Genomic DNA, 22,450 nt, shown 5'->3' with positions numbered 1-22,450 from the left:
TCTGGGTCCCTCCCAACTTAATGGGTTTTAAATAAACAGCCAGCCAAGGCTCACAGTGCTGCCTGTGTGCTCATGGGCGGCCGGGAGGCGGAGAACTGCACTGGCTCTGGCGGTTGCTGTTCCTAACATGAATCTGTAGTGGAGGGAAGGGTGGACGTATAGATGGAGGTGGTTTTGAAATACAGTTCAGGTCTGTTTGGGACACGGGCCTATGTGGGCTGAAGGCAGGATAGAGGATGTTAAAAATGGATCATGGAGATGGGCCAGGAGAGACTCATTTCAGGGCCTTTCTTGGACGCTAGCTGAGCCCGTGTGGACAGTAGTCACCAGAAGGGACAGACAAGCTGGCCTCACCAGGGCCTTCGCACTTTCTGGCCTTTCAGCCTCATTTGTGAGTGTGAGTGTGTGTGTGAGTGTGTGTGTGTCTGAATGTGTGTGTGTGTGTGTCAGTATGTGTGTGAGTGTGTGTACATGTGCGCACGCGTGAGTGCGGACGCGTGCGTGCACGAGTGTGTGTGTGTGTGTGTGTGCACACGAGTGTGTGTGTGCACATGTGAGTGTGTGAGTGTATGTGTGTGTGTGTATGGGGCATGGGCACCTCCCTCTTCCAGCTATGGCCTAGAACCCTCCCTGTGTGACTGAAAAGCCTTGTGTCCATGGCCATTTCCTCACTGACTTCTCTTCCTGGTGCCTGAGCTGCCTCCTGTGTGTCCTGCACAGCTCAGTGTGAGCTGTGTCCAGATGGCAGGCCCTTGGAGATGGATGGACCACCACAACATCTTGGCTTTCTGCCTATAGCTGGGATCTGGCCTTGGGTGTGTGGCTTCTGGGCTGTTGGCCCAGCAGGAATAGCATGAAGGACAGGCCCGCAGGCCTTTACTTGATGGGTCACATGTGGCAGACAGGTACCAGAGCAGGCGGAGACAAAGGGCTTCCACAGGGAAGCAGCAAGGAGTAAGGGGGGAAGCTCTCTCTGTCTCTGTTTCCATCAGTTTCTACCTCTCTGCGCGCGCGCGCGCACACACACACACACACACACACATTGTAAAGGCTTTGTAAAGTCTTGCTTTTTAACTAAAAAAAATTTTTTTAAAGATAGGATCTTTTTTTTTTCCCCCGAGACAGGGTTTCTCTGTATAGCCCTGGCTGTCCTGGAACTCACTCTGTAGACCAGGCTGGCCTCGAACTCAGAAATCCGCCTGCCTCTGCCTCCCAGAGTGCTGGGATTACAGGTGTGCGCCGCCACCACCACCACCCAGCTTGTTTCCACTTCTCTTAAGTGCACACATACACACACACAGTAAAGGCTTTGTAAAGTCTTGCTTTTTAACTATAAAAAAAAATTTTTTTTAAAGATAGGATCTTGCTCTGTAACTCAGGATTCCCTGCAACTCAATCCTCCTGGCTCTGTCTCCTGAATGCTGGATTATAGGTCTGTGTGTGTGTGTGTGTGTGTGTGTGTGTGTGTGAGAGAGAGAGAGAGAGAGAGAGAGAGAGAGAGAGAGAGAGAGAGAGAATGTGTGAGTGTGGATCTAGACATGGTTTGAGCTGTCACTTTTATGAAGTGCAAAGACCCCTGGAAATAGATGGGCAGTGTGATTTGGCTTCCCAGGCCTAAGCTCTGACTATACTACCTTGAAAATAAGTCGGGTGTGTTTACTGGACAGCTGCTGAGAGAGGCGTGTGGGCCTCTCAGGAAGTAGTTTAGGCATGAAGACAGCATCCCCGTGGGTAAGAAAGCTCAGGTTTGGTCATACCTGTGGTAGTGGTGGAGTGTCAGGGTCTGCTGAGGCATGACAAAGGTGAGGTGATTTGGTCTGAACAGCTTTTGAAGGTGTGGATTGCTGAGGTGTTGGAGAAGGGCTGTGGACAAGACTCCATCTCTACTGACCTGGTAGGATGTGTGCATTATCCACGAGGCTTGGCCTGTGGCGGGTGGGTCTGCATGGGGCCGCCTTGGGAAGGCCAGAGAGGAAGCTATAGGAGCCAAAGCTCACAGAGAAGGCATGGGTTCACCTCTCTTCTTTGAGTTCCTGGGAGATTAGCCTAGCTTTCTGAGAACTACCTGCTCCCTGTGCCTTGGGAACGGGAGGGCACAGGGTCTGGAGAGCTACAGGCATGCCTGCCTGCCTGCCTCCCTCGACTCCTTGCTGACTGGCCCTGAGGCCTTAGCTCAGCTGTGTCACCGCAGCACCCAGGCATCCTGCTGGATGTAACTCATGCACAGGGATTAGAATGGAGTGGGGCCAGCCAGGCTTAACATGGGGGAGTTCAGCGAGGGTCTGGATGGTGGTGTGTGCTTCAAGTGTCCTAGAGCTTCTGAGAAGGCAGGCTGTAGGGTGAAGATGCTATAACCACCTGAGAGGCTGAGGTAGTGAGGAGGGAGGCTAAACCTGAACTCAGGTGCTTGTGGACAAGGGGAAGTTCGTGGAAGTAACTTTGGTTGGAGACAATGGAATCTGGCCCGAGGGGACTGATGGTCCCCAAATCCAGCAGGGGACCCATCCGTGTCTTGCTGCTTTGGGAAGATGGGGGTTTATCCACAGGTCCTTAGCCCCTTGCGCCACCATGCCCATGTCTCCTGGTGGGCCCCTCTCTGCATTGTGTAGCTACCTCGTGTGTGGCCTCAGCTCTGGCCTTGGTCATCTCCTCCCGTCTTGCGCAGCAGGCTGTGTAGAGCAGGCTGCCACAGGCAGAAGCCGTTTGTGTCTCTTTGTGAACACAACTTCCACACGCCTCCCATGAGGTGCAGGGAGAGACCTGAGACCCTGCTTCTCTTTATGTCTCTGAGTAAGTGACCACTTCATGTGGCCTCTGGTCCTGCCACCATCACCTCATGCTCCTTTTGCAAAGGAGCAGCCAGAGTCGCACCAAGGTCCTGGATCCTCCTCCCTCCCCCAACCTTGCTGCATGTCTGTTCTTCCGTGCCTCGTCTGTCCCATCTTGTGACCATCAGTGTTTTCAGGCCTTGGGTGTTTCATGAAGGACAAACCAGGAAGGATCTGGAGTGTTTGTCACTGTCGGCTTGTTTCCCTCAAGGAGCGTGGGCGACATGTGTGCTTAGCTTAGTAGACCCTGGGCAGATGAAGGAGTCAGTTGGTAGCTGAGGTCACACCCCTGCTCTCTGAGCTTGGTCAGTCTGAATCCAGTGGATAGTTCAGCTCTTGGGAACCTCAGTTGAACTTGGTCCCATCATGCTCTGCGGGTGCTTGTTTTCCTAGATGTCCTTCCCCAGTGAACGCTGAGGTAAGCTGCAGGCTGGCCACTGGCGGCTGTGGTGGGCTCAGGCCTCACGTCCAGCCTGGGCCTATTTCTTGGTCTCTCCTCAGACTCCTCTTGCTCCCTGAGCTCTGTGCCCGCTTCTCAGGCAGCAGGAGTTTTGTTGACTGTGAGGAGGCTGGCCCAGTGGCTCTTCTGAGCACCCTTCTTCGCGTCTCTACCCAGGTACAAGCTTGCTGCAAGAGGTGGTCTACTTGGTGAGCCAGGGTGCCGACCCTGATGAAATCGGCCTCATGAACATTGACGAGCAGCTGCCGGTGCTGGAGTACCCACAGCCCGGGCTGGACATCATCAAGGTACTTGTGTGACACCTTCCTTCCTAGTTACACCTGCCCAGTAACAGTGGTTTCTCAAGAGGCTCCTGAGGGCTCATGGGACAACTGAAGGCCTCCAGGCGGTTCCAGCTAGCCAGGAGGAAGAGACGGACAGGTCTGAGGTTTTGACTGTGAACCTTGGGACCGGTCAGGCACAGGTGACTGGTGTCAGTGGCAGGAAGTCTATGAGGTGGAGGGGAAATTAAATACATGTGTTTGGTTATGGCCTGGAGGGCCACCGGGGATGAACCAGATCCTGGTCCTTTCCTCATCTATCAAGGGAGTTGGGAAGGACGTGTTTGAATAAAATTTTTGGTATCAAGAATGAGATTAGTGGGCTGGAGAGATGGCTCAGTGGTTAGGGTTAAGGGCACTGGCTGCTCTTCCAGGGGTCCTGAGTTCAATTCCCAGCAACCACATGGTGGCTCACAACCATCTGTAATGGGATCCCTCTGCTGGTGTGTCTGAAGACACCTACAGTGTACTCATATAAATAAAGTAAATACATCTTTAAAAAAAGAAGGAAATTAGTTAGGTGTGGTAGCTTCTACCTTTTGCCCCAGCACTGGGTTCACTGAGGCAGGAGAATAACATGAGTTTGAAGCCAGCCTGGGGTGCGTGATGAGATCCTGTATCAGCAGTAAGTGGGTTTGTGCGTTTGTTCCTTAGAGGTATCTGAACCTTTCTATTTGTTCCATCCCCTGCTACCTCGTAGTTCAGGCTTTGCAACCTTCCCCTCCCTCCCCTCCCCTCCCCTCCCCTCCCCTCCCCTTCCCTCCCCTCTGCTCCCCTTCCCTCCCCTCACCTTTCTGCTAGGAAAGCACTGGGGGACATGTCTCTGAGAGCCCCACTTCCATGTCCTGACGACAGATGCCTCTTGCTCTTGGGGAGGTTGTTCCCCTGTCTGCAGTCTGTGCAGGTCACATTGACCCCTCCCCAGGGAACACTGGGAGTTTCTCTAAGTGCCCCTGCATCGGGGCAGTAGTGAGCTGACAGCTCCCACCTCATAGGGCAGGAAGTCGTGATGGCCACAGAGCTGGGGACAGTGCACCAGGAGGCAGCAGACATCTAAAGAACAGAAGGAAGAGAGGGTCAGAGTGTCCCAAGATGCAGATGAGGGCCTCTGCACAGAGGGCTGAGGGCGCCAGAGCTCCTGCCCATTATCTCCTGGGCTGCTGTGAGGTCAGAGTTGAAGATAGCTGGATGCTTTGGGGCTGGGCATCCCCGCGTTCTTACAGGCGCTATTTTATGCCCGTGTTAAGTGTTTCCCCTGCCCTGTGGACCCTTCCTCATTCACAGCCACTCAGATCCAACCCCTACGGCTATAAGGGATCAATCACTCAGGCTGGGGACAGGGACTCTCATGACAACTCTGGGGTCTAGCCTGCTGTGTACCATGTCCAGATGGCTCCAGTAGTTAGTTGGAGCATATACTAAGTCCTGCTTGGTCAGGTGCCTCCCAGACCTGTTAGAAAGGCCATGGGAGGAAAGAAGAGGTGTGTTTGTGTGTGTGTGTGCATGCATGCATGCATGTATGTGTTTGTGTGCATGCATGCATGCATGTGTGTGCGTGCGTGCTTGTGTGTGTGTGTGTGCTCACACACATGTGTGTGGGCACACATACATGAATATAACAGCCACACATATTCCTGCAGGAACTGACATCCCCTCGTCTCATCAAGAGCCACCTCCCCTACCGCTTCCTGCCCTCTGACCTCCACAATGGCGACTCCAAGGTAACCTACCTCACATCTCTCATCTCCCCGCTTCCTCATTAAGAACCCTAGGCTTCTGAAACTACTCCAGGTGCCACTCACTGTCCTTGGCCCAGGGTCCTTCTTGGATCATGTCCGCAGGGCTTTCTCGATGCTTACCAGGAGTAGGGGGTGTTCTCTCACTGTTGAACATTGGAGGACGGAGGTCACTGTGCTCCCTGTTCTTGTCTCTGTCCTCAGTTACAAAGTTCCCAGGCTTCTGTCTCCTACAGATTATGACAGTGCCCAGTAAAAACTGTCACGTGCTCACTCAGCGCACTCAGCCTGTGGTATGAGCCTGTTAGTGCCTGGAAAGAGCAAGGGGACACCTGGCCATCAGGAAGCGGGGCCACCCATCTCTCTGCTTCCCGCAGGTCATCTACATGGCTCGCAACCCCAAGGACCTGGTGGTCTCTTACTACCAGTTCCACCGCTCGCTGCGGACCATGAGCTACCGAGGCACCTTCCAGGAGTTCTGTCGGAGGTTCATGAACGACAAATGTAAGTGCCCCAGGGTGTGTGTGCTCTACCCTGTAACTACCAGCCACTGCTGGGGGCTCCTGGGAAGCCCTGTCTCTAATGGTACCTTACCTGCCACTGTGCAGATGGGGCTTCGCCAAAGGGAGGAGGTGCTGAGGCCGGGGAGCTATGGATCTTAGAGGCGATGCAGATCCTGGGACTTCTGAGTCCTGCTCCCCACCCCCCTGCGGGTTCTCCAGTCATACATCTGTCCTTCCTGCCTGGGTTCTTAGTGAGGTGAGAATGACAACTGTGAACGCAGAGGCCCCGCTCTCTAGGCTGTGAATGGAAGAGACCAGTGTGAAGGCTGCCGCAGGTGGGCTGCACTTCACGGGATGCAGTGATGCAGAGCAGGGATTTCGGGATGTGTACTTTGTGTTGGCTCCTTTCTGCCTTGGGTAGAGGGAGCAGGGTCTCTCCACCCACCCCAGCCCACCCAACTTGTCTTCTAGGAAGTCAGGGACCAGAGGAGGAAGCAGCCCCATCCCATCTCTGTCTTTCTTCACCCTGCAGGTCATCTATCTCCTCAGAACCACTGTAGCAGTACCTCTTTGTGTTCCCATGACCCCCCCCCCCCCAGCTCCCCTTCTCCTCAGCCCTGTGGGTCTTGCAGCTGGCAAGGAACAGTGTGGTGTGGACCCAGTCATGAGGAAAGGGTTAGATCATGGGTTCATTAGTCCACACTGAGACTGTCCTCTCACTGAGTCTGAAAACATGTTAACTGCTCAGTGTGGCTCATAGAGGGTCCTGCAGAGTGCTTGTGAGTCAAGAGGAGATAGAGTGTGTAACGGTAAAGCCTCAAGTGCTGTAGGCCTCAGGGAAGCCTCCAGGACCTTCCTATCCAGGCTGTGGTGCACACATCCTGTAGAGTAAACTGCGGCAGACATACTGGGCTGCCTGCAATTGGAAACCCACAGGGGCCCAGAGGGTTTCCTTTTGTTAAACATGGCTTCAGCTATGCCCTGTGCCCAGAGCTGGTCCCCTATTCCCATGTGTGGTGGGAAACTGTAGCACCTGTTCCCCAGGGTCCCTGAGCCTGCCCCAGGCCCCCACCCAGCTTCTTTCCCTGTGCACTATTGGGTGCCCCTACTGGGATTCCCAGGTGTTTGAACAGCCCTCTCCTGGCCCCTGGCATACCTTCAGTCCCAACACCCATTCTGCCCTCATAGGTACCCCGGAATAGCACCCTCAGCATCTGTACTATCAACCAGCAAAGCCCCAGGTTCAAGGCTACGCCCTCTGGCCTGTATCCTCCTCGAAGCCTCTGACTTGGGTGCTTAGTTTCCCAGCTCCACTCTAAGCCTCTCAGCGAACACAACATGCTGATCCTTCTACCCTGTCCAAAGCTCAAATTAAAGTGGCAGCTAGGGGAAGGTGCATTAAGACAACATTATTTCCCGGCTAGGATGGTGGCACAGGGCCGTAATCCCAGCTGCTCAGGGACTAAGGCAGGAGACGTGCTGGCTCAAGGCCAGCCTGAGCTACAGAGCGAATTCAAGGGTAGCTTGGTCAACTTAATGAGACCTTGTCTCAAAATGAAAGGTGGTGAGAAGGCTGGGCATGCAGGCGTGTTTGCCTAGCATCACAGGCCCTGACTTTGATGTCCCCAGTGTGGGACAGAGTAGAGAACAGAGCAGGCACCCTGAGGAAGATCTACATGAGCGTATTGGTGACCTGAGATCCCAGTGCCGGGGATAAGGGATGTCCGGGTCAAGTGGCATGCCTGTGGAACCTTTGGGTAGGGTCAGTGGTCTAGTGTGATGCACTCTCTGGACAGTCTTCCTATGACAGAAGCACATGGTGGACAGGGTCACTAAACAGATGCTCTGTTGGCAGTGGTCTGTGGATGGACACTGACCTGTGCCACGTGGGACGTCCTTCAGAGGTGGCCTCTTCCTAGGTGGGGACTGTGTTGAGCTATGACATCCTGCAGGCCCTGTGTAAGTGGCTTCATGGTCTTACCATAGCGAGGCACGGAGCGGAGCAGAAAGCTGTGACAGGGCCTCTTCTCTGGAGGCTCAGCTCCGCCTAGCATGCATGTGTCTCTTTCCTCGGTGGCTCCAAGTACAGAGGCAGTGGGGTGTTCTTGAGCTCCCTGGTGGCAGTCAGCATGCTTTGCTTGGTTCATGGTCCTGGCTAGCCTTTCTTTTGCAGAATCTTGTGACCAGTGGGGTCTAGGCTGACTGGAGTCCTGTGCTTTCTCTAGGAGTGGGGAGCATTTCCCCCTTCCTTCACTAGGCTGCTTGCCTTCCTCCTGCCCCAGGACCGCATTTGCTTGGACTGAGGTCCACAGATTCAGATTATATGAGTCCAGACCAGGGCCCAGGCACCCACGGCAGTTGAGTGGCCACTTGTGACCTGGCCTGCCACGTGCTCTTTCCTGAGACTCAGCTCTGTAAAATGAATAGATTTGCTAAGAGGAGTTTGCAGAGGTCAACCAGGGCTGTGTCGGTCCACTGTGCCCCAGTACAACTCCTTACTTAGGATGCAGGCAGCCATCTCTGCCTCTGCATCTTCCTGATGCTCGGGAAGGTTCGGGCACCACTTCTGTATAGTACCCCACAGACACCCCCCTCCCATCCCCCATGGCCACACAGCATGATGACCACCACAGGGCCGCACCATTCGGCCAAAGAGATGGGAACACGATGGCACTTGCTACTAGGAATGCTGTGACATAGCCTGCAGACTGGGTCAAGTCCTCTTATACCTGCCAAATGCCTCTCCCAGACCTGAGGTGTCGTGGCGAGGTATAGGGTTCCCACCTGTCTTTAATTGCAGGTTTCCCTGAGAGTACCTGGAGTTAACCAGAAGTCATGGGGCAGGGCCTTGTTCTGGAACCATCTCAAGAGTTTCACATACCCAGCCCACTTGACCTTACTTTTCTTTTCTTTTCTTTTTTTTTCTTTTCTTTTCTTTTCTTTTCTTTTCTTTTCTTTTCTTTTCTTTTCGTTTCTCTTCTCTTCTGTTCTTTCTTTCTTTCTTTCTTTCTTTCTTTCTTTCTTTCTTTCTTTCTTTCTTTCTTTCTTTCTTTCTTTCTTTCTTTCTTTCTTTTCGTTCCTTCCTTCCTTCCCTCCTTTCTTTCTTTCTTCCCCCCATCTCCTTCTTTCTTTTTTTTTTTTGTTTTTTTTTTCGAGACAAGTTTCTCTGTGTAGTCCTGGTTGACCTGGAACTCACTCTGTAGACCAGGCTGGCCTCGAAGTCAGAAATCTACCTGCCTCTGCCTCCCAAGTGCTGGGATTACAGGCGTGCGCCGGCATCGCCGCCACCACCACCTGGCTGTTCTGATTTCTCTGAGCATTGTTTTCTCTGAGCATTGGCACTAGCCGACGGCACCATGTCTTCAGAGCCCCTCCTGCCGTGTCAGGTCTTCAGGACATCTGTACTGGGATGGGTAGGAGTGAAGGGTGTTGACAGGAGCAGGAGGGGCGAGGGCTTTTAATAGCTTCTTCCTTCTGGAAGACCCTGTAGTTTCCTTCCCAGCAGCTAGGCAGGAACCAGGCATCCCGTGGGGCCAAGAACACCTGCAGGGTTTCCTTCCCAGCTGTGCCCCTTTCTGTTTCCACAGTGGGATATGGCTCCTGGTTTGAGCATGTTCAGGAATTCTGGGAACACCGAATGGATGCAAATGTGCTTTTCCTCAAGTATGAAGACATGCACCGGGTGAGTAGTTGGGGGTAGGTAACAAGGTAACACCGTCCACCTTGCTAAGAGGCGCTGTCCGCGGTTCTGGAGCTGTCCACGGTGCTGCGGCTTCTGCTGCCAGCACCCCAAGTAGAGGCAATGGAGGGTTCTGTACAATTTCTTCCATGCCTGGGGCTGCATGTGGGCTTACGTCCCAGGTCCAGCACATGGCCTCTGTTGGGACAGGCTGGTTTCCAGTGATGTCATGGAAAAGCCTGTTTCTTGGCTTTCCTGTCTTAGCAACAGAGGCAGGGCCTTGGCCATTCTTGTTTGCTGTCTCAATCCCATCACCTTGGTGACTGTGTGAGGCAGTATGCAGGGGTAGTTGAGTCCCTTTGCCTTCTGCGTCAGCTTTTGGGATGCTTGTGACTTGTGTGTTGGCCTGTGGTGCCCCTCCCTGTCTCTCCTTGGTGCTCAAAGAAGAAGCTTATTCTTGGTTAGTGTGGATGCGAAGTCTTATCTGTGCAGGCTCTGCAGAGTATGACTGTAGAGGTCTGGAGCACTCGGTGTGTGAGCATTTTCGGTGTCTTGATAGCTGCATTTTCTCCACCTTCCCCTCTCTCTGTTTCTGGAGGCAGAGTGTCTCTGTGTGTCCTGGCTGTTGTGAAACTAACTCTGTGGACCTGTCTGGCCTCAAATTCAGAGATCTGCCTGATTCTACTTCCTGAGAACTAGAATTAAAGGTGTGTGCTTCCATCTCCCAGTGGTCTCTCTCAGGCCAAGAGCAAACCTGGCCTCTCTCCCTCTTGGTATCTTACCCTTATCTTCACTTCACTGCAAACCCTTCCCCTCCTGTCTCAGGCCTCTCATTACCCTGACCCCACAACTTCCAAGATGCTCTGTGATAGTCTGCAGTGATTCCCTGCAGGTAATGGTTATTGGATTCCTGTAACCCAGCCTTCTAATGATATTTGATATGACCCTTCCCTTCCTCATTTGGCTGCCAAGATACCACCCTCATCTCCCATGATCCCTTTCTCTCAGATTTTTTTTTCTGCCTGCATGTATGTATGTGTACCATGTGCATGCCGGTGCCCAAAGAGGTCAGGAGAAGGTGTTGGATTATTGGATCTGGAGTTAGGAATAGTTGTGAGCCACTGTGTTTATGTAGGAAACCGAACCTGGGTCCTCTGTAAGAGCACCAAGTGCTTTAACTCCTGAGCTGCCTCTCCAGCCCCACGTCCTGTATCTCTTGCTGTTTTCCCGCCTCCTGATTACAGATGCTCACACGCCACAGGCCTCAGCCCTGGTTTCATTCCTTTGTCAGGTTTGGAACACTATGCACGCAGCCGGCTGTGGGTGTCCCGAGACACACGTCTGTGTGGTTGTCCAGGGAGACTGAGGACTTGATGGACGCAGACCAAGCTCTCACTGTCCCTCATCTCAGTTCACGGCAGGCTGCTCTGCCTCCCGGGGTTGCTCAGGCGGGATTCTCTGTTTGTCCCAACGTCTCTTCCGCACTGTGCGTCTGTGTCCCAAGGCACTGTGCTTAAATCCTCACACTTACACAACCAGTTGTGCCCAGGTCTGCCTGTCTTCTGCCCATGCCTGCATCTCTCTGTCCTGTTACTGAGTTATAATCTGAGCCTTTACTCCCGGCTTCCTCCCCAGCCTCTCTACCAAGTTCTTTCAGGAGCTGTGCCTACTGATGCTAAAAATCCATCATTGTTTATCTTGTCCCAGTCCATATGGCCGTGGGTGATTGTCCCAATTCCTGGGTACCATAACCTCCCCGACTGCCTTGCTGTCACTTGAACCTGTCCCCAACTTCTGTCTCAGGCTTGTGCATTTGCTCTTGCCATCCAAAATGTTCTTCACATATCTATGTGGGTTGCCCTCTCACCTTCTCGTCTGCTCCTAGGCCATCTTGTCAGCAGGCCCCTCCCCCTTGTGTGTGTGTGTGTGTGTGTGTGTGTTCATGTGTTCAAGTCAATAGCTGACAGGCTTCAGGCTCTCAGCCACTGCTTTCAGAGTGAGAGAGGAGACACCTCCCCCCTTTCCACAGTAAGACTGAGGTTCTGAGGGTCAAAAGCCTGTGGAGGCCTCTTGCTGGGAAGGGCTAAATGTACACAGGCCTGGGTCTGTGAGCAGAGACCAGGTTCTAGTGTCCTCTTGAGGTTCCGAACCAGGGCTGACCAGGGTCAACCATGCTGTCCACTGTGTCTGGGGGGATGGGATGGTTAAGGAGCTGGAGCAGAGGTCAGCGAGACTGGAGGTGTGTCAGAGGGTGACACCTGCGTGGACTTGCACATGACCCTGGAAATCTGATCGGGAACATGTTAAAGGCACTGGGTGGAGGTGAGGGGCTCATGAAGGGACCTGTGTGACGATGGCTCCTGAGAACCGGGAAGGGCTGGATAGAGGTTGTGCTGATGTGATGATGTCCACCACATCACCTTAAATGCCATCCTGGATGTCCCTTCTGCAGTGACTCTAGGCTGGGCTTATGCACGGGGGTGGGTGTGGGTGTGGGTGGGGGGTGGGATGAGTACCAGGGAAGTAGAGGGAAGGCTTGTGCCATGGGGCATGCCCACACAGGGGTGCTGGACACCTGGTGGCACCCAGCCATCCTGCTGGGAAGGCAGCAGGGGTGCAGGGCACCAGGCTTACAGCCTTGCTAACTGCTGCTGGTGGCCAAGAATCCCAGGGTAGTGAGGCCTGACCTTTAACCCCACAGCCGAGGGAAGATTCCTGGTAGCCTGCATGACCCAAGTTTGCAGAGAATCACAAGGGGATAGGTGTATGTATTTCAGAGGATTCTGTCCATGATCCATCTGTGATTTGTTGATTCTGACTCTAGGGCGGGTGGGATGGGGGCATGCTTCAGGGGTCAGTTACCCTGTGGAGAGCAGGAAACCAAGAGGGGATTCCTTTTTTTTTTTTAACTTTTTCTAATTTATTTTTTAAGAATAATTTATTTGTTTAGTTTATGTATAGGAGTACACTGTAGGTGTCCTCAGACACACTAGAAGAGGGAATCAGTTTCCATTACAGATGGTTGTGAGCCACCATGTGGTTGCTGGGAATTGAACTCAGGACCCCTGGAAGAGCAGCCAGTGCTCTTAACCACTGAGCCATCTCTCCAGCCCCTGGGGGTTCCTTTCAAAGGATCACCCCTAGTGATTGCTTCTTCCAGCCAGGCCAGGCCCTCTAAGGATTCTACTGTTTCCACAAACAGTACCCCAAGCTTGGGGCCAAGTATCAGCACCTGGACTTAAACGGGACATTTTGGTTAGACACATGACTAGTGTCTGATTTTTTTTTAAAAAATCATTTAATTATGCATCTATATGTGGGTTTGTGCACATATATGTGCACAAACACACATTGTGCACATTGTGTACATATATGTGGGTTGAGTGCAGGTGCCCATGGAAGTCAGAAGAGGGCAGAAGATCCCCCTGAATCCAGGGTTGCAGGCAGTTGTGAACTGTCACACTGGGGCCAGAACTCCAGTCCCGTGGACACGAAGTGTGTGTGCTTGACAGCTGAACCATCTCTTCAGTCTTTGTTTCCTGCCTTTTAGGGTGCATCAGCCTCACCCCAAAGGTGCAGCTAATACCTGGAGCTCCCTGAGGGGATATACTCACCTGTAACCACTCATGGAAGTCAGTTGCTTTAGTATCTAATCAGCATTGCTGATCTTTCCAGAAACTTCACCTGTAGCTACTGATGTCTTTGAGGAGACTAGGGGGGGCTAAGATTACTTTGAGAAAGGGTTTTTTTCTGGGTAGCTGTTTTGGAACTCATTCTTTAGACCAGGCTGGCCTCAAACTCAGAGATCTGCCTGCCTCTACCCCTGGAGTGTGGGGGTTAAAGGCATGTGCCACCATGCCCTGCCTGAGATTACATTTTCCTTTTTAATTTTAAACTTTTTATTTTATGTGTATGAGTGTTTTGACTGCATGTATGGCTGTGTACTACACGGACACAGTGCCCAGAGAGGCCAAAAGAGGGTTTTGGATTCCCTGGGACTGGAGTTATATAGGCAGTGGTGATCTACCATATGGGTGCTGGGAATTGAACCAGGGTTCTCTGGAAGAGCAGTAAGCCCTCTTAACCACTGAGCCATCCCTCCAGCCCCTAAAATTACATCTTTTAGGAACTTAAGTTCTCATCTTACTGTAGAAAAGTAGCTGTGAGAGAACATCAGCAGTGTCCAGTTGTGGAATAGGCCGGCATGTTTTTGTCTTGGTGTTATAGGCAGAGCTGGGTGCTCCCCATGGATCCACTATATGTGTGTGCGTGTGTGTGTGTGTGTGTGTGTGTGTGTGTGTGTGTCTGTGTTTGTGTATATGTGTGTGTGTTTGTGTGTGTGTGTATATGTGTCTGTGTGTGTATGTGTATGTGTTTGTGTGTCTGTGTCTGTGTGTCTGTGTCTGTGTGTCTGTGTGTGTGTGTGCGCGTCTGTGTGTGTATATGTGTCTGTGTGTCTGTGTCTCTGTGTGTGTCTCTGTGTGTGTGTGTCTGTGTTCTGTGTCCATGTACTTATGAGTGTGTTTGTGTTAACAAATGGTGTGTGCATTGCACTGTGCACTTGGGACAATGTCCGGTTCTCTCTTTCTACCTTTTGTTTGAGGCAGGGCCTCTTGTCCTCTGCGGCACATCATGCCAGGCTGGCTTGCCAGGGACCTTGCTGGGATCCTCCTCTCTGCCTCCCATCTCTGTAGGAGTGCTGGCATTACATCTGCGAGCATCTGCATCCAGCTTTAATCAGATTCTGGGGATCCGAACTCAGGTCTTCACACTTCCTCCCTGGGCTATCCCCCATGTCCCCCTTACTGCTGCAGCTGCCCAAGTGCTGGCAGCCCTGTCCCTGTCTTGGCGCCCTGTGCCAAGGTGCCCCAATTAAGGTCCCCCTTCATCCCCACAGCCAACCTGAGAGGTAGTCTGTCACTAGTGAGGCTCCCCAAGTAATGGCAGGTGGCTGGACAGCACTCCTGTCTTCAATTATGGATGGAAAGAAAGTGCATCTCGGATGAGTAAGGAGGACAGTTAAGTTTGGCCTGGTAACTACCCGGCAGCGTTCTTTAACGTGACCAGATGCAGAATCATCTCCCAGAAGGGTGTTGCGTGGACGCCGAGCTGCCTGGAGCCATCCCGCAGAGCGCCCTAACCACCTGGCTATCTGCTGCAGCCCTTTCCTTGGGTAGTTTCCTTCCTTCCGTCCTTCCTTCCTTCCTTCCTTCCTTCCTTCCTTCCTTCCTTCCTTCCTTCCTTCCTTCCTTCCTTCCTTCCAAATAAATTGATTGATTTATTTTATGTATATGAGTACTATAGCTGTACTGATGGCTGTGAGCCATCATATGGTTGCTGGGAATTTGAATTCAGGACCTCTGCTAGCTCTGGTTGGCCCCCACTCACTCAGGGGCCAATAAATCAATAAAGATTTATTGTTATACCTAAGCACACTGTAGCTATCTTCAGGTACACCAGAAGAGGGTGTCAGATTTCATTCCAGATGGTTGTGAGCCACCATGTGGATGCTGGGATTTGAACTCTTGACCTTTGGAAGAGCAGTCAGTGCTCTTAACCGCTGAGCCATCTCTCCAGCCCAGGTAGTTTCTTCTGAGGACCAGTTTTATTTCTCTCTCATTCTTTTTCCTTTTAAATGCCAGGGTCAGCAGATGCAGGTTCTTCTTATTTACTTTGTGTTGACTCTGACATCTGTTGATCACATAACCTGTGTGCCATTCCTGTGCCTGAGACCTTGGGGGGGGGGGCTATGTGCCTCCCCGCTCCCAGGAGACAGAGAAGATAGGAGTGGGAGCGGGAGGATCAAGGCTGCTGGGTAGGTGCTGCGGGAATCCACAGAGGAGCAGACACTTCCGCCACAGCCTGGTGAAGTTAAAAACCAGTCAGTTAGCCAGTGTGCCGTGACCTTGCACAGCGAAGGGACTGACCTAACTGTTGTGATGGGGAATGAAGAAATGACATACAGACATAAAGGAAATCTGGGGTCAGGTGGGAGATGCACTCGGAGGGTGCTGCACAAACAGCCACATGGAAACTCACTGGGTTTATTGTATAAAGCTGAATAAGCAGACAGACTTGGCTAATCTTGGTAAGGATCCAGGAGGAGGGAAGGGGGAGGAAGAAGGGTACACCAGCATCCTCACATGCACCAAGGGAAGGCTTTGCAGTTCCCGTGGGTCTGAGGCATGGGGTTCCTTGTCACATCTGTGCTCGTGTAAGCACACATTCAGGCAGGACGTCCTTCACTCCCATGCCGCCATATCTAACTGGAACCTGAGGCTTCAGGTGCTAATTGCCTTCTATAGAGGAAGCAACCTCCAGCATTTTGAACAAGGGAGCTGCCAGTGGGCTTTTGGGGACTTGGGAGTGACAGCTCAGGGACCCCACTGGGAATAGGAGGTTCCTTGGGATTTCCCAGGGACAGCATGGTTGCTGTGGGGAGACGTGTTGTGCCTGTTTCAACTGTATTCTAACTTCAGTTGGGGCCTTGTGGGGCCCGTAAGTGGTTCTTTGTCCAGTGTGCAACTTTGTGGGACTGATCTTCCTCTGTCCACTTTGCTGTAGGTGAGATGGCTGAGGCACCTGTGGGTGCAGAGGATTCCAGAAGCTGGGTGGCAGCTAGATCTTGCCGGTGATGGGATATTCTTTATTGCTGTTTATAAATGAGCCACCCTCCTCTTCCCAGAGCCATGGGTTCAAATCCCAGACTCGCAGGTTTTGAGTTGAGTGGCCCAATCAACATCTTACCCTCATGGCTGCTTTCCAAACTGGTTGTCTGAGCTCTGAGGAAGAAAGCCACACATGCAGTCCGCAGCTCAGCTCTGGTGTCCTGGATGCAGCCTCTGAAGGGCCGCTCTGCTCTCCCTCCTTGTCTTCCAGGACCTGGTGACCATGGTGGAGCAGCTGGCCAGATTCCTGGGTGTGTCCTGCGATAAGGCCCAGCTGGAGTCCTTGATCGAGCACTGCCACCAGCTGGTGGATCAGTGCTGCAATGCTGAGGCCCTGCCTGTGGGCCGGGGTATGTGTCTCCTCCCAGCTCCCTGCTCGGAACCTTCTGGATTAATTTCTCTCTGGGTAGCAGCACTTGCTGGCTGGCCGGTGCCCATTGAGGGCATGGTGTGCCAGGAGCAGGGCATGCTCTGCCCGCCTGCACACGTGGTGCTGCAGTTCAAAGGGGCAGCAGCTGTTGGGACTGGCTCAGGCTCTGTACAAGCTGTGTTTACGCAGAGCCGTCCCCACAGAGGAGACTTGGGCCAGGGCTGTGGTGCTAAGGTGTTTTGCAATATAGGGCAGGTTACTGACTTAGCCTTCCTTCCGGTGGCTGTGAGTCATGACCTGTGGTAGACTGGCTGATAGATCCCATATGAGGAGATGCCTTCTTTCCTTCCCAACCCAGAGGATGCTGATCAAGGGGAGGGGCTTCTGGGTTTGAGTGACACACATGACAAAATGGCCAAGCCTAAGAGCAGCCAAGCGTGGTAGTCAGAGCCACATATGGGCGGGACACATACATGGTAGCAGGAACAGTTGGTGGGTAGGCAGACTTTGGGGTGATATTCCAGACAGGAGTCCTCCCAGGGCCACTGAGCTCTTTAGGACATGTATTAGTTGCTGCCCAGCAGGAGAGCTTAGGTACTGAAGTCCTGGGATGCCTCAGAGCAGTGGCCATTTCCCCCAAGTCCACTGTAGGTAAGTATGGTCTAGGGTTGCAGCCAGCTGTCAGCAGTGGGAACTGGACACCTCTAGAGGGTGAGGAGCTGCGAATGGAGAGCTTAGGACTTGGGTGGTGCCTGACGTGGAAAAGATGGGCTTCTGACTGCAGCCCAGCTGCCTACAGGTTTGTATCTTCTATCTGCCCTGGAGCAGATATGGGTTCTAGGTGTTCCTGTAAGTTCCAGTTGCCAGGGGCCAAAGGCAATTGCTAGGGGCTAAAGGTTGTTGCTAGGGGCTAAAGGTTGTTGCTAGGGGCTAAAGGCAATCTCTACGGGCCATAGGCAGTTGCTAGGGGCCATAGGCAGTTGCTAGGGGCTACATGCAGTTGTTGGGGGCCACAGGCAGTGGCTGGGGGCCAAGTGCACTGGGGCTTGCTGGAGGAGGATTCACTCTGCTCCTCCAGAGAGGAGCTCATCAAACCACATCCCTTGTCCTGTGGCTGCATCTTCACAAGCATTTATTATTTTATTTGCCATTCTTTGGTTTTGCTTTCACCATATTTTGTTAACCCCTTCTGGGGCCACCTCCTCAGCCCCCCTTTGTTTGCACGTGGTGAGTGTGTGCTTTGTATATAGCTCGCCAGGTCACGTGTGCTCCGCTGGGCGCCCACACACTCCTTCAGAGGCGTCTGCTCTGTCGCTGTCGGCCTTGGTTTTGCTTTATTTCAGTTCTGTGGTTTTGTTTTCTTTTAGCACATTGCCTCTTTCCTCAGAAGATCGCCTTGAGGTGGCGAGGATGCAGGGGCTGGGGAGCCGGCTGCATTGCTTAAATTTGGTTCATGTCACAGCATAAATTGTCTTGATTCCAAATCCAACTCCAGGTGGGTGACTCCTCTGACAAGCTCTCAGCTGGGAAAAAAAAATCATCATGGAAAAATATATTTATAGTGTGGTTAGTCTAGAAGCTTCTAATTTGGTCCCTTTGGTATCGTTAGAGGGTGACAAGAAGAATTTTATTTTACTTTTCCAGCACTGACAGATGATGTCTCATTAGCAAAGAAAGAGTCCTGCTGTGTCAGTTGGTTTAGCTCAGCTACTGGAGGGCTGTGGCTGCAGACCTGAAGTCCTGCTGGGACAAATTGGATGCAGGGCTATCTGTTAGAGATGACGGAGTTCTGAATTTAGAGCTGTCCCCCTCCCCCAAATCCTACTTGTATAAAAGCACAAAGCCAGCCAGCCCACAAACTGTACACCACTCCCATGGATAGGAGGTTCAGAATACAAACTCCTAAACACACACACACACACACACACATACACTCACTCACTCCCCTACCCTTGCACCCCTCACCCCCACAGCTCTAGGCAGCCCAGGACAGCAGCTAGGGCTATGGAGAGACTCACTCTTTCTTTGAGTGACACATTTTGTACCCAGCCTGGAGAGCCAACTCACACCATGACGATTTCAGTCATTTAAGTCCTCCCTGACTTATTTTCAATTCAGGCTTCTAGAAATCTCCACCCTTGATGCTTTCATGAGAGCTTCCTGTTGCCCCTTGGGATGATTTCATTTATTTTTTTAACTTATGCGAATTCTCCAGAGGCAACCGAACTGATACACCGACAGCAACAGTTGGTCAAGCACTCCTCAGAGCATGGCTTAGCCCACAGGACTTCCTGTCTGGCGGGCTCACGGCAGGAACACCTGCTGTGGTAGGTTCTGGGAGCTAACCTGGAGCAAGCAGTGAAGTCCCTCTCAGATCACAGGTGCAGATCTGGGTGGTGCCTGGGGCATAGTTGACAGGAGACAGAAGGAAAGCGTCCCCTAGACTTAGGCACTTGGTTCCATTGAGTCCCCAAAAGCAAGATGGGTGTAGCTCAGGTGGTCCGTCCCACCTGGTAGGCGGAGTCCAGAGGGGTTCAGCCATTCCCGAGGCTGCCTTTTGTTCTGAAACTGGTGGATACAGCCAGCTCTACTCTGGTCTGTGTTGCAGGAAGAGTCGGGCTGTGGAAGGACATCTTCACTGTCTCCATGAACGAGAAGTTTGATCTAGTGTATAAACAGAAGATGGGGAAGTGTGACCTCACGTTTGACTTTTATTTATAATACCGGAATCCACGAACTTGCATGCTCACGGTCCCCAGACGCTCTACTAGCTAAAAGTCCTGTTTGCGTTCATTTATTCCTTGCTGGACACACTTCCGGAAGCTGCTTGGAAACAGCAGGGGGTCGAGCCTGGTGGAGAGAACCGAGGAGTGAGAGGATGCTGTCTACAGCAGCTGCCTGGCCCGTAGCATTCGAGTCTCCACGTGGCGGCCATACCACATGCACAGGCTGCGCAGATGTCTGCCCTGTACCCCGTGTTATGCACTGTATTTTATAGCGCTTTTCACTGAAAATCGAAATAAATATCTGTCAGCCAAACGCAAGTCCATTCCCAAGGGGAAGCAGGAGCCAGCAGCCAGCTGCGCCAGACACTAGGAAGCTCTCAGGGGTCACTGTAATTTTTGTAGTCTTTTCTCTAGGCACAGCCAGCCTACCTTGTTCTGAGACGGGTTGTGGGTAGCTGGAGAGGCGGGTGTAGCCTGTGGAGTTCAGTCTTCTGGAACCATCCTGATTCCAAGTCAGGACCTGTCTCAAGCTGTTTTCAGAAACACCTCTAAGCAAGCAGCTCTCCGCCCAGTATGGAAGAGCCCAAGGAACGATCCGGCGGGGAAGCTGGCCCAAGGCTGCCGATGGCATCTGAAGGCACTGGTGATATGTGAAGAGTCAGGCTGCACCAAGAATTAGTATCTTCCACAGCCTTCACTTGCCTCCCAGGGCAGTGACTGACACACTCCTGCGGGCAAGAGATAGGACACAGCATGGTTCTAAAGTCCCTAGTCAGTTGCTCTAGTGTCTCTTCTACCGGGGCCAAGGCTCTCACCCAGGAGACCCAGTCTGCAGGTTGACTGTCCTTTATGCAAAAGGATTGGCAAGGCCACCTGTGTGAGTGGGCACCCTAGCCCTCAAGAGTGTCTGAGGGAGCCATGGTCCTGTGTGCTATCCACCCCCACAGGCTCGAATTTGACCAGATGAGTGGTGATACCAGGAGATTGATGCTTGTGGGGACCAACTTGCTCTGTTACTTACCAGGTTGGGAAGAGTCTAACGTGGTAGTGGGAGGCTCTGGCTGTGGCAAGGGGCCTGCTGGGGGCCGCCTCTGAAGGTCTGGTTATAGTGGTGTTACCTCTGCCCAGAGAGAAGCTTGTGTGGGCCTGGTGCATGGTTCTCTGGGGCGGGCACGGCAGCGCCTTTCCTGTGTGTCTGGGGAGGAAGGCTGCTTTCTGTGAAATTTTCTTTCTATTTTTCTATTTTTAGTACTGTACGGATGTTCTGGAACCACACTCGGTACTCAGTGCTTGCTTGCATCTTTAATAAAAGACACCTCCCCTGTTTGTGTGTTTTGTCTGTGTGCTGGGTAGAGAAGGGTCCCTGGGCCCTTTGAGTTCTCCTCAAAGGCGTATGAGCCCCATTCCTGCCCTGTCCCCCGGGAGTGGCTACAGTGGGAAAGAGTCTGTAGTGGATTCTGAGGAGGCAGAATTTGGTTGTTTGACCCCAATGCAAACTTCAGCGAGAGTTGAAGCCGATATACTACTTCAATGACCTTTGACCTCCTGGATGTGAAAGGAAGGATGAGAGATTCCAGGGTTCCTGTGGATCTCTTCTAACTCTGCAGTCTGTCTGCCTCCAGCTCCAGCCCAGGGCATGGTGGCATGGAGACTGATCAAGTGCCCCTTGGCCATCTTCCACAACCCTATGGGAGTGAAGTCTGGCTACCATTTCCTCTGTAGAGGGGGGCCTGAGGTGAATGCAAACTCTGGACAGTCATTTTTGTGTCCCTATGCTGTGCCTGTAAGGATCTGCCCTTAAGTCATTTCCAAACTGGACACACCGTAGGGAGCACAGAGGAAGCAGGGCGGCCGAGTCCTTTGCCTGCCTTACTGTCTTAGTCAGGGTTTCTATTCCTGCACAAACATCATGACCAAGAAGCAAGTTGGGGAGAAAAGGGTTTATTGAGCTTACACTCCCACATTGCAGTTCATCACTAAAGGAAGTCAGGACTGGACCTCAAGCAGGTCAGGAAGCAGGAGCTGATGCAGAGGGCATGGAGGGATGTTTCTTACTGACTTGCTTCCCCTGGCTTGCTCAACCTGCTCTCTTATAGAACCCAAGACTACCAGCCCAGGGATGGCACCACCCACAAGGGGCCCTCCCCCTTGATCACTAATTGAGAAAATGCCTCACAGTTGGATCTCATGGAGGCACTTCCCCAACTGAAGCTCCTTTCTCTGAGATAACTCCAGCCTGTGTCAAGTTGACACACAAAACCAGCCAGTACACTTACCTATAACCCCTCAGCTTAGGCAGGGGCCTCAGTGCTGCCGTGCCCCCCCCTCCTCGGCGTGCTAGCCAGCAAGAGGACCCAGCCTTCCAGAGCCTTGGTGCCAGTCAGAGATGAGTCAAGGAGACTTAGGGTTAGTTCAGGATCAGGAGTAATGTCATGGGGCCGTTGAGATCAAGATATATTGAGATAAAGGTAGAGAAACTCAGTGGGTAGAGTCTGTGCAGTACCAAAAAGGACTGGCTTTAGCTCAGTAGGACGTGAACGCAGCCACCTGTAATCCCAGCACTTGGGAGGTAGACGGGATTCACAAGATAAGCTAGACCAGCCTGGATTGGTGAGCTTTAAGCTGAGAGAAAGGCTTTGGCAAGAAAACAAAGAGAACACTTGCAGGAAACCATCTGCCCGCATGTATACCTGCACACCCACATGCATATGCATGTAAACATGTATGCATGCCACACACATCCCCCCACCTCCCAAAAGACAGATGTGGCAGCTGGGAAGTTCACAAGGAGGACTTGGGCTTTGGAGACTGTGGGAGAACAGGGCTGGCAAACTCCAGGTTAGCCAGGCATCGGCTTCCAGAGCGCCCCCTTGAGCCCGAGAACTTGGGGAAGCCCTGGAAGGTTTAATCAGGAGGACGTTCCCTTGTTGGTGTTTTCTAGGACTCCCTGGCTGCTGAGAAGTTTCCTCTGAGGGTGAGGGCTCCTCACCCCAGCTGTACCACTCAGGCTAAAGGGTAAGGGCAGGGCCTGTGTCTTTAGAGGTTCCTTGTCCAGAAGCTGGGGATCTGAGCATTCCTGGGGGCCCCAGTTATTCCCACATGACTCCTGCCTCTTGCTGGAGTGACATGAACACAGGATGAGAGACAGGTGTCTTGAGTG

The 22,450-nt window shown here is 52.5% G+C and overlaps 1 protein-coding gene across 1 annotated transcript in view; it reads left to right on the top strand.

Moving 5' to 3' along the window:
• The window catches only part of Sult4a1 (sulfotransferase family 4A member 1), a 28,692-nt gene extending 8,125 nt beyond the window's left edge, over positions 1 to 20,567 (top strand). Inside the window, exons 2-7 of the mRNA XM_052160853.1 lie at positions 3,445 to 3,575; positions 5,249 to 5,329; positions 5,722 to 5,848; positions 9,435 to 9,529; positions 16,406 to 16,544; positions 19,173 to 20,567. Coding sequence (XP_052016813.1) covers positions 3,445 to 3,575; positions 5,249 to 5,329; positions 5,722 to 5,848; positions 9,435 to 9,529; positions 16,406 to 16,544; positions 19,173 to 19,285 — 686 coding nt within the window. The 3' untranslated portion in view covers positions 19,286 to 20,567. The remainder of the gene's footprint in view (positions 1 to 3,444; positions 3,576 to 5,248; positions 5,330 to 5,721; positions 5,849 to 9,434; positions 9,530 to 16,405; positions 16,545 to 19,172) is intronic.
• Positions 20,568 to 22,450: the final 1,883 nt, after the last annotated feature.

This window comes from Apodemus sylvaticus, chromosome 17, assembly GCF_947179515.1.
Source record: "Apodemus sylvaticus chromosome 17, mApoSyl1.1, whole genome shotgun sequence".
In the NCBI taxonomy this organism is placed as follows: domain Eukaryota; kingdom Metazoa; phylum Chordata; class Mammalia; order Rodentia; family Muridae; genus Apodemus; species Apodemus sylvaticus.
This window is presented reverse-complemented; position numbering and strand designations above follow the sequence as displayed.